The 12,340-nt window shown below is 33.9% G+C and overlaps 1 protein-coding gene across 1 annotated transcript; it reads right to left on the bottom strand.

Annotated features, from left to right (window-relative positions):
• Positions 1-2,243: 2,243 nt before the first annotated feature.
• LOC123531998 (uncharacterized) lies at positions 2,244-7,639 on the bottom strand. The gene is made up of 4 exons (XM_053518135.1): positions 6,576-7,639; positions 4,737-5,410; positions 4,106-4,303; positions 2,244-2,716 (listed from the first exon to the last, which is right to left on the bottom strand). Exons 2-4 carry the CDS (start codon positions 4,888-4,890, stop codon positions 2,244-2,246), a joined length of 825 nt encoding a protein of 274 aa, XP_053374110.1. The 5' UTR covers positions 4,891-5,410; positions 6,576-7,639.
• Between the last annotated feature and the right edge of the window lie 4,701 nt (positions 7,640-12,340).

The raw sequence follows: 12,340 nt of genomic DNA, 5'->3' as shown, positions 1-12,340 counted from the left end.
ACGTATAATGTTTAAAAGTGTTGTTTTAACTGACAAAAATGTATTTCTAACAATATATAATGGTAACATGCTTACTGCAAAAATAGTCTTAGGCTAATTTTAATTGTCATACAGATGCGAGGTAAAATGAAAAAAAAAGTTATTCTGCTATTCTGCTGGAGTTATTCTGCTGGAGTTAAAAAAATCATTTAGCATTTTTGTCTTTTAAATGTTGTTCTGCTATTCTGCTATTCTGCTGGAGTTGTTCTGCTATTCTGCTAGAGTTATTCTGCTATTCTGCTGGAGTTATTCTGCTGTTAAGTCGCTCTATTATTTTATAAATAATAAAAGAGAACAGAAACAAATTAGAATGTTCACCATGTTGCATATCAACATGTCTTTGTATGTTGCAAAATGTGTTTATAATGTCACATATATTGTATATCGACATGGTGGTTCTAATTAGAGTTCATAACGTATTTTGCCAGTTTAGATATTCAATTTAAAAGCTTAGGAAAAGTTCCTATTTGTTATGTGAGCTCTACAAATATTTAATAGTAATTCGTTCCAACGAAGATTTCGTTCGCTTTGATCATACTTTGTTACCGTTAAACTACCGATTTTTCTAGATTCCAATACAGAATGCTACATGCTGTTGTCAAAAGCGTCACGTAAGCAAACATATAACATTGATATCATGAAGTCGCATGTTTGTAAAGCGTGGAGACCTGTTGTCATGACACCTTTTGGGAGCCCCGTTCAAAAATTTAAGGAAAGTAATGCTTCATACACTAATACTTGATAAAGGACACTAATTTCACCTTGTGGCCAAATCAGTCGTCAACTTGAAAGCTAACGAATTAATTTCTTAATCTTAAATCTTGTGATACTATGACTTTTATACAGTGAGAATATGCCTTAACGAAAAATTTTTTCACACATGTGAAATCAAGACTTTTCAGGACCGGATATATACACTTTCTAATATTTCACCCATTTAAAGACCTATATTTAAAAATTTACAATAATTAGAGTCACGTCTATTATTTGTTTCAATAGTTATACTTCGAAGTCCTTTATAATATACAGAGGACATAAAACGGTACTCTTAATTAAAAAAGCATGAGAGATAAAATTGTTCACACGTAGTTAAACTGATTTGCATTACATATTATAATTGTGCTTTATATGAAGGTAATATATGCGTTTCACATTAATAAATCTTGTTTGATCATGAATAAATTTCCATATGTTCTGCACATTTTATGCTGCACTGTGCACTAATTAGGCATTTATACACCATTTGAGCAATTAAAGCTGACAATATTCCGACCTAATTTATAGACACAGAAATTTGTACGTAGGCAGTGGAAATAATGGTCATAAATCAAATTAGGTTGAAAAGGTTGTATATTGTCTTTTTAAACTGAATAAAATGCAAATTGTAACTGATATGATTTTAGGGACTTTTTTCCGTATAAAAGCATGAGTGATAACACTTACTAGGAAAATAATTATAACTTTGCAGTCTCCATCAAGTTAAATGTGGCCCACTTGATATTTGGTTATGTGTTTATAATATTCGATAGAAAAATCTACAGAGGTTTTGAAAGAGCAAATAGTAAAGCTTTAACTGAGTAAAGTTTGATAGGGACACCTTTATGAATAACTGACACATTAAATTTGATAAAGCTCCGATTAGATAGTAGAAGCACCGTATAGTATAATAGTGTTAAAGAAATTTAAAGATAATCTTGAAACTGTATATCAAAGAGGAAATTAAGTGAATGTTGTATGTAAACTATAACGAAAACCATGTAAAGGTCTGCCACAGAAGCTGGTGAAAGGGACACCCGAATGAATAGCTGATTAATATAACGTCAAAAAGCTCCAATAAATGAACATAACTGATATTCGACAGTGGAAGTTGTTATAATATTTATCTATTGAAGACATTCCGTATTCGCTTTCTCTGCACTGGAATAATGAATGTCAACACATTTCCACAAAGAACAAATATACCTAAAAGTCGAAACCATCGACTAGGATCAGTATCAACCAGATTCAACCATATCGTATTCCAAATCATTGCACCTGCATTCCTCCCTACAGCAACGCTACGTATAATTCCCTGCAAATACAAGACCATACACGGATCGAGCTGGATGTAGAATGCTATATGAGAAGCGAACGGCCGAAACATAGATTGTTGTACTTCAGACAAAATGTGCGAGTTTATGGGTAAACGACAAACCTAGTAAGCACTAGATAATTGCTGTAGGTATTGTCTCCATTCGGCTAAATACAATCAGCCTTACACCTTCTGCAGTCATACATATTATTTGCGCCAGTAGCCGACCAGGGATTTGTAAGTATTTCCTCAACAAATCGGAAAATATTCCGCCCAGAGCTCTTGCAAACAAATTCATCAAACCAAAGAGGGAAGCAATTAGACTTGCAGAGTTCTGTGATAAAATACTGCATGTATTTGGATCATCTGATGGTGCAAAGACTGTGGCGGTTGTCAGGTTAGTGGTGTTATTGGTTTGCATAACGTCATGTGAACCTTCTTCACAATCTTCCTTTTCAAATTTATACATGAAGTACAAGTTCATAAATGTGTTCACGGCTATTTCAACACCAAAGCAGAGACCGTATTGGATGGCAAGAACTGCCACCGTTACAATCAAGCAGATCTTGTCCCAGATCCAATGCTTTCCACAACCATGTTCTGTGTCTGTCAAAAGAATAATTTTATGAAGGCATTATTCTGCCAGTATGTTAGCCACATAAAATGAATAAATCATATTTAAATAATCGTACATGAAACAAACTAAAATTATAAGCTATTTGCCAGAAACCTCAGTAACTGCTGTTCTGTCAACCACCTATTAGCCTGATGTCAACAAGACATATCACAAATCAACTTATTTAAAAATAGTTAACATAAATCAATGTTTCATACATACATTTATCAGTTAACATTGGCCTCTCAAATTTAGCCCCGTAAGACGTGAACATGTGAATAGATTACAATTAACAAACCAACTTGACAATGATGTATGTAATTATCGGCATTACACGGTCATATTAGCGACTTAATAAATAAATTGAACATGATATAACAATATATCTGCTTTCTCATTGAAAAAAAAACAACAACACAGTGCTTGCATATTCTTTTGAGCATGCCTTTTAATATCCCATGTAAAAGGCAGCCACTCAGGACACTAAATCCATCATCTGCCAGTACAGACAGAAGCGATGTGACCAAAGGAACAGTGTGAGAGAAAGCCCCCAGAACAGAGAGGGATAGGTTTTTAGATACAAGCATCCCAGCCAACTGAGCCTAGCTCTTTGCAAATACTAGTAGACAACCTTGTTCTTCAACCTGCCGGGTGTATTGCATCTATACATTGTGTCTGAAATTATTAGTTCTCCACCTTTGATTCATGTGGGGAAGTTGGCAGTTACTTGCGGAGAACAGGTTTGTACTGGTACAGAATCCAGGAACACTGGTTAGGTTAACTACCCGCCGTTACATCACTGAAATACTTTTGAAAAGTAACCTTGTGTTCATTACACGGAAAAGGCTTTGCCCCTAATAATATGTCATGTAAAAATACCTGGCGTAATGACATTATTAAGTAAATGATGTAGCTTAAAATTGGATATAGCCTCTAGGTTTTTGTTACATGAACGAACAGTTCTATAACGATATATAGACTAAGGAGACATGACCTGTAAATCGTAAAGTGGTATTAAATCATGAAACGAAAAAGAGTTGAGCTTTTTGTTATAAAAATACTTGAGAACTGACTTACTATCGTCCGGACTATCTTGTACATATGGAACGTTGTACTCAGATATGGTTTCGTAGAGGAAATTTAGTTTATCGCTGAACATATCATAGAAATGTACAATTATAAACATGTTCCACATGCATCAAATACTTTTTATTAACTTAGGTTTGTAGTTCACACAACATAAATGTACACTGAAGATGTACTTATCACACACAAATATTTCAGCTCGATCATTTAAATTTTCTACTCCTTAAGAATATAAAAATGGAGATGTAAATTTAACCTAGTGAGTTAATATTGTACGTTGTATAAGAACTCACGCTTTTCATTCAGTTCAAGGTCTGTGTTATCAATCCCTTGCTGTTTAGTTTTAACTGCATATTGAACGTTGTCATCATCTACACAAGAAACCTCTTCATAAACTGGTTTTGCTGCAACAAAGATGTCCATTCCGGGAAGCTTCCTAAGCGACCATTTACCTTGTGGACAATCATCCGAGGTCCAAAGAATAAGAATGCCTAAAACACCATGTACAATTAGGGTAAAAAGAATTATATCAACGCTTTTTATATATTTTTGCGTTTGAAAAGGAAATACATACAACTTAACAAATAGTAAAGTCTGTTTGTTTAAATAGCACGTACGCCATTTGAAATTTTAATGATTGAGGATGGCCGCAGATTCATGTAGTATCATCAAATCTCAAATCTGAGTAGAAACACATGATGGACCTATATGGCGACCACATTTAATGAGGAAGAATGGCCGCAGATGCATGCACTATCATAAGTCCTCAAATCTGAGTACAAGCACCTAGCACTTTCGCACATACAATAGAAAAAGCGGAAACTAAAAGTCAGTAATTTGGGTAATGTAGTTAATACGTAGATATAGCATCAACGTGTTTCTTGTATGTTTTATATATAATATATATGTTAAGTTTATACTGACCAAATCCAATGAGAATAACGGCTGGGATGACGAGAGCAATTGTCCAAGGAAGGAATTCATCCGCCCCGCATATCTTGACCATTTCTAAAAAGGGCAGGCATAATAATGAACGTGAACCCTCCTCCAAGATTACCCCAGCCTCCAACAAAGGCATTGGCGGAACCAACGATCTTCACATTGAACGTAGCAGATGTCCAGAATTGGCAAGGTATAAACGAGCCTCCAAGTATACCAACACAAAGTCGTACTATGATTAGACCTGTTCCATTTTTTATTAAACCAGAAAACGCTAGAGGGATGGCACCTACTATCAGCAAACCAGACATCACTCGTCTTGGACCAAATTTGTCACACAATGGACCAACAAAGATACGAACAGCCAGTGTTGCCGAAATACTTGCAATACCGGATCGTGCAACTTCTTTTTTAGAGAGACCAAGTTCCTTCCTTATCGTTGGTAGAAGTGGCTGAATGCCAAACCATGCTGTAAAAGCAATAAAGAAGCAGAACCAAGACGTATGAAAGGCGCGCATGTGAGGCCGTCGTAAACTACATATTCGAAAGGATTTGGCTTTTCCTAGGTCGTCTTCTTTGATACTATTGGCTTGTATCTTTCTGAAGATCCTATTACAGCGGCTATTTCCTTCTGTTTCCTTCATGCTTTTCTTTAAAATCTGCAAATAGAACAGTTAAAAACCTATCAATCGGCGCACTGATTTTTTTTGAAAATTATACAAACTGAATACAGTCCGCATTGTTAATCTATCAACAATTATCTATTAAAGACCTCAAAACAATTATCCTTTTTAAAGTGGGTATGTGAAGAACTGTTCTATATATCATTAACAAACCAACTTAATAAAAACATAAAAAAGTTCACAGTAGCGTGAAGTGGATTTCAAGAATGAATTTTATACTAACAATTGACTGATTATGATGTGATTATGTCAGATGTGGAAATAAAAGACAAAAAGCGAACATAATTCATAGAAACCTTTAATTGATACTAGTTTAGTTAACTATATTAATCATTTCTCTTTAACATCTTGGCTTCTTTCAGAAAACATCCAAACTTAAGTCGAACCCTTAATTGTGTTTCTCTTGAAGCGCTTTCTCCTAAAAAGGACTTTATTAGAACATACATTTATTGTTCTTTAGGCTTTCTTTTTAAATAAATCAACAAGAGCACCTTTTCTGTTTTACATATCATGCCTTCTATTATCATTGCGTGTGTTAACGATGTAACTGACGGAGGTAAGTTTTACTTACACTGTTCTGTGACTTTAAAACATGATTGGAGTTAAGAATGAGTGCGTACCTTACCTCCGGTTTAAACTTCCGACAGTCGGAACAATGTTTTACCTCTGACCGTTCCGAGGCAATACGTCACTGTCTCACTGTATTTTGTTTTCGTTTTATCCCCGTTGTCTGTACTGTATGTGTTACTTTTTCTATGTACTTTTTATGTAATATATATTCATGTGAAAATAAATGCACTTTTCCAAAATTGGCATAACGTTCATATTCGGAATTTTCTGGACACATTTTATGTGTTTATGTTTTGCAGATCACATGTCATTTATAGATATAATTTACGACGGCAAAGCCGATACGGTTTGGGTCAGCGAATAGAAATGAGTCTAAACACTCGCTGATGTGAAACAATCCACGTTTCATTCCCAACTTATTTGTCCTTGCGTTTCTAGGAAACTGATCATTTGCCACTATATTTAGCATGGATATGTACATAAGATATATCTACACCCCGCTACATTCCCCGGTTTTTAAAAAAATGCTCCATGGAGTAACAAAATGACAAAAATAAAAAAAATCACTCACCGATCTCGCTTGTTTAGTAAACATTGGCGAAGTACCTGCGGTACCGGAAGCGAAGTGCCTTCATTCCTCGTCGGCACAGGCGGTACCACAGGCACTGTTTAGTACCCGTGTATATGTTCATGTGAAAATAAACTTTATTGTTGTCAGGCTTAAAGCGAATTTCACTACATAATGTACAGCTTATATCACAGGAGAGGGGACTGTTTCTGTCCAACCTTCAATCTTCAACACTTTTCGTTGCAACCACTTTTCCGGTCCGATCTTAAATGAAGCAAGTCAGACTATTTTAAAATTTAAAATTGACAGGTAATATTTTCCTTATATTACTCCATGAACGCTTATTTGTCATAAAGAAATGCGCTAATACATGTCAGTAAAGTACATTGAGAAAGGACTTTCCTAGCTTGACAACGCGATAATCATAATGTCCGCAATGTATTCTGGAACTGTCAGGTGATCCTTTCGTTTGACTTCCTCCAAAGTTTAAATTTTGGAGCAGAGTCGATAGCATTAAACAGAGCAATCTCGCAAAATGAGAACAAAATATGAAGTAAGTAATGGTAAAGTAGATGAGAGTATATGTAATGGGTGCAAATTTGTTATTGATAAGTGAGTTACGAAAGTCCCGGAAAATGTCATGACCCAGGAGACGGTTTAGTATTTGTTGATATATCGAGAACACCAATAATATATTAGGATTTGGGGAGATTATAGGTGCTTTATATCAAATGTGATATTTCATTTTTGTGTGATTTCTTTTCAAACTTTAGCTGGCACGGCCCCTTTAACCAAATTTGGTCATTCTGCATATATACATGATGCATGTTTTAAAAGACTGGATCATAACTGCATTAAAGCCTTTGATTTGTAAAAGTATGACTGCGTCCGCTTATACCCTTAGTATTCCTCTTTTTTGTTAGGAACAATCCCACAAATTTTGATCAAACTGAACTAAAGGTTTTTGGCAGGTATCCTTTTATCTATGTATAATTTTGTAAATGCTAATTAGTTACACATCCATACAAGTTCAGGAAATCTGCATTGTTGGAACTTTATCATCATTATTATTATTATTATTATTATATACCAGATTTATATAGTGCCCTTTTCATGATAAACACGTTCAAAGGCGCTGTATATGTAGCAAACGCAGTCGCACAGGGCGCGAAATTCATCCTCTACTAGTACAGACACAGAGCGATCTGACCAGAAGAACAGAGTGAGATAAAGCCTCCAGAACAGATAGAGCAGATAGAGAGAAATTCTTTTTAGATACAGGCCTGTCCGGCTAACTTGGCCTAGCTCGAATAGACAGTCTGGTTCTTTAACGTGCCCGGTGTATAGCACCGATACACGCAAAGCCGTCTTTCCTGGGAAGAACCAGTACAGGCCTCTTAGTTAGGTAGGAGACACCTCGGATATTTCCAGTGTCTGGACCGGGATCCGAACCCCGGAACTCTGGATTGACAATCAAGCGTGTTATCACTAGACCACCGGCCCAACGTCTTGGACCATGACTATTCCTGTTGGATAGTCGTCTTTAATTTGGAATCTATAACGTTTAACTTGATAAACAAATACATTAAAAACTCAATATCGCGAACTAGCTTATCCCAAAATTCCGGCTATCTCGAAGACATTTTCATATCCCGTCCCCAAAACAAGTGAAAAAATTCCATCTTAAGTCAAATTTCGGTTACCTCGAAGTAAAACGCTTGAGCCCTTAGAATTAGAGATACTGAGTCTCAACGCGGGCAAATTCAGGCTATTCGTGAATATTTTGAATTCGTGTATGCCATTATTCGCGAATTTAGGTAAGATTAAACCACCGCGAATATAACACAATCTATAGATGCTAAATCATTTTTACTCTTTTTTTTTACAGCAATACGATTTACAAACAATCTGTACATAAAGATTGAATATGTTTTGATACTCTTATGACTTTCTTAAGACATACTTTTGATAAAATGACCATGAAATATCTGCATGATTTCGCAAATTATAAAACGCAATGTACTTTCCATAACCATAGATGTCATTAGTCAGCGATTTGGGTTTAGATAAGTTTGCCCATGTTTGATTGGTTTAAAAAGCAAAACACGAAGAAGCAGTCTGATTTCGGAACTTAAGGACGGTTGCGGCAGTTTTGGGTAAAAAATTTCCCAATAATAGAATTTGTTCAAACTTTGTATATGAACACAGTGTCATGATAGAAACAGAATTATGAAAAAACAATCGAAGGTCACCTTGCTTGTTCAGGAGTTACCTGCCCTCGAATATGCAAATTTGAAAAAAATTCAAGCTTTAGGGGCAGATAACTCCTAAACAAGCACAGTGACCTATGATTGTTTTTACATTTTTCTGTTTCTAACATGAGACTGTTATTATTGGGAAATGTTTGCCCCATTTCTCAAACAAGAAACTGCAGTAAAAATGAAAAGACTGTCCCATATATTTTTCACAATCGTAGTTAAAAAAAAATAAAATGTTCTAAAATTGCACAATCTTGCGACTTATCTTGAGGAGCTTCAATTTTTAAGATTAACAAACTACATCACTTAAGTCATTTCCGATGTAACAAAGGTTAATTGCGGGTAAATGTAATAGTGAAGCAATATTGGCTACAATTTCAGGGAATAAACTACACTTATGAGTATAAATGAAGCAAATGCTATATCAGTGTAATTCTCTTAAACTAAATGCTTAGATTAATAATTCTATTTTGTTGTAGAAAAAGACTTTAGAATTTGGATACTTTATTTATTGTTGTTTTAAAAATGGATTCAAAATTTGAGATTCAAAACATGATTTATATAGAAAATTCGAAGGATTATGTCTCGTTCATGAATACACAACTGCATGCCCGGTCGCTCCCCTAATTTACATTATTCAAGCGGAAGCTATGGCATGTGCGATACGGAAAGGTACAAGTATTCAGGGTATAGACTACCATCACCAAATAATTCTTCTCTAGAAGCGCGAATCAGTCAATTTGCCGGTGACATACATTTTATTTGTAAAAATGAAAAGTCTTTACCATATATTTTTCACAATCGATAGTGGTAAAATTAAAAAATAAAATGTTCTAGAAATTAAGTCCAATCTTCCACTTAATCTTGAGGAGCTTCAGATTTTTAAGAAAGATATGAAACCTATAAACTACACTGACTTGAAGTAGAAAGATGTTTCAAACATATATGATTTTAAGCAAAATAAACTTGCAGTAGAATGTAAATGGGAAACAATATTTGGCACAAGCTTTCAATGGGAAAACTATGGCTTACTATTTATAAATCACACGCTTCTTCTAAAGCAAAGCAATATCAATGGAAGTTTCTCTATAGAACTATTTTTACTGAACTTAAGTTAAATTTAATGGCAATGTCTAGTGGCCTTTGTATCATTTGTAAGCAGAAAAGAAAGACTTTAAGACATCTTTGATGACCGCCTTTATTTACTTTAGTTGTTTCTTCAAATAATCTCGCTTGATACTATTGGTATAAAGTTTTTTTAGATTCTTACCATACATGTTTTTTAGAAAAAAAAAACCCGAAGGATTATGTGTGCTCCGTTTGCATGGAACAGTGTGACACGAACTGCATACTCTGTAAGGTAAGCGCATTTAAATATGAATGTGCAATATATATGACTCGCATTTTCTAACATAATTATCCATATCATTTGAAAAGGAAGAACAGCAGGTAAATTTATATAATATTTTATTTTACATAAACAGTTGAAAATAAATATTCAAACATATTTTTGTATATTAACGAATGTTATAGCAATACAAGGTTTTATTATCTCGCAGACGTTCATATCGACAAAATAAGACCAGTCAGTTTCCAAATTACCCACGTCTCTATTTCTTGAATCAATTCATCGGAAAAGAAAATCGCTTCGAAATCTGCATTTTTCTTATTTTCATTTGCCAATAGTAACGCTTATTTTGAAGTCCTTTCAGAATGAACAGTTTCAATGTAGATTCGTGATAACTACGCGGTTGTGACGCAGGTAAAATGTCCTTATTTCGTCCACGTAAGTTACGAGTAATGGTTTCAGCATTAAAGTGAGAGATTTTAATACCACTTTTTATTGAGAACTTTTTATTGATGTTTTATTTAATACCAATATGTGTATGCTCAATGGTCGAAAATTTATTAACAACGAAATTACATCAGTCTCTGTGAAAGGTCGATCGGTCGTAGATTATTGTTTAGTTTGTCATGTGGTTCTTGTCTCTGAACTTATTTCTAACTCTTTAAAACTAAGTGCTCTTGCACCTACTAGCAACCCTGATCACTCGATGCTTACATGGAAAATTAATTGTAATTCAGTAAATGAACATGTAAACAGCTATGATAAATTTGATGTTAGTAATATTCCAGATTCTTTTTTATCTGATGATAATATTATTTTAGATGTAAATGATATTATAGTAAGTTAGAACATAATATCAGGTTGCAAAGCGATGTTGATACAGCTTATGATGATTGGTGTAAATTGTTGAAGAAAAATAGGTACTAAGAATAAAAGAAACAGACCAGGTAAAGCATGGTGGTCTGATGTCTTGTCTGAAATTTGGTTGAAATGTTTGTAATGCTGAAAGATATTGGCTGAATTGTAGAGATAAAGGTAATAGTTGTTTTTAGAAATCAGTGTTATTCCTGCATTCCCTATTTAATGTCTGTTTTTGTTCAGGTACGGTTCCAACTATTTGCTCATTTTTGCATAGGCGGACAAAATCCCCTTTAACCTTTTTACAAGGAGGACAAAATACCTTCGCTGAATTTTACAAGGAGGACAAAACCCTCTTCGCCTATTTTTAAAAGGAGGACAAAACCCCCTTTGCTTTATTTACATGGAGGACCAAAACCCCTTCAGCCTAGTAACAAAGGGGCAAATAATACACTTTTATTAATTTATTAATTCAATTAACTTCAAATAACAACAAAGACAAACACAGCAAAATAAATCAATGTGTGATAATATGTGTCTTGAAGATACTTATAATTAAAGACTAATAGTATAATATAGATAATTGATGCTTTTATTTTATTATATACAATTACAGTTTGTCGCTTAATAATTAAAATTAAACAATTAATAAATTAAAAGGTCAATTAATTAAGAGATAATCAACAGTTGTTTTCACTTTAATTTAATTAATCTTAATTGATGTTTGGTCTTCTTTTTACACATTGAATATGTTTTGAAAATAGGCATTAAATTTAAAGTCTATGACTTGATATATTTTTATTATATAGAAAAAACATAATCTGCTTTTAAGGATATTTTGAATAACCTTCTAATACTAAGATGAATGAATTTTTATAGGACTAAGATGAAGGTTTGTTTTATTTGTATATGTTGAAATTTAAGTTGACTGAAATAAGAAAATAATATTAAATATATACTATACTTTGATACTAGAATGAAGGGGGCTTTTGTCCTCCTTGTAAAACTCAAACTAAAAATGATGAAAGGGTGTTTTTTCTGCCCATGCAAAAATGAACGAAGGAGGTTTTGTCCGCAGGGGGTTTTGTCCTACACTCAATAAAGGCTGTGTATACTCTTTCCATGCAGAAAAATGTTGTGAAAATCTTTTTAACAGAGTGATGTTTTGGTTAGTATTTTAGTACTTTTAATTATAGCAAGTTTGAAATATATTCAGAAAAAAAAAAACAATGACGTAATGGTGTCGCTTAACTACTGTTTATATAGATATGTGATAAAAATGTTTAAGATATTATATCAATTGC

This window comes from Mercenaria mercenaria, chromosome 11, assembly GCF_021730395.1.
Source record: "Mercenaria mercenaria strain notata chromosome 11, MADL_Memer_1, whole genome shotgun sequence".
NCBI classification, from domain to species: Eukaryota; Metazoa; Mollusca; class Bivalvia; order Venerida; family Veneridae; genus Mercenaria; species Mercenaria mercenaria.
The sequence above is the reverse complement of the archived record's forward strand: the minus strand, read 5'-3'. Positions and strand labels throughout refer to the sequence as shown.

Bases quoted from the DNA above. Each gene is read 5' to 3' on its own strand.
- LOC123531998 (XM_053518135.1), bottom strand. From the start codon at position 4,890: ATGCCTTTGTTGGAGGCTGGGGTAATCTTGGAGGAGGGTTCACGTTCA. The intron at 4,304-4,736 runs GTCAGTATAAAC...ATGGTGTTTTAG, and splicing joins CGTTATTCTCATTGGATTTG to GCATTCTTATTCTTTGGACC. The intron at 2,717-4,105 runs GTGAGTTCTTAT...TTCTTTTGACAG, and splicing joins CCTTGAACTGAATGAAAAGC to ACACAGAACATGGTTGTGGA.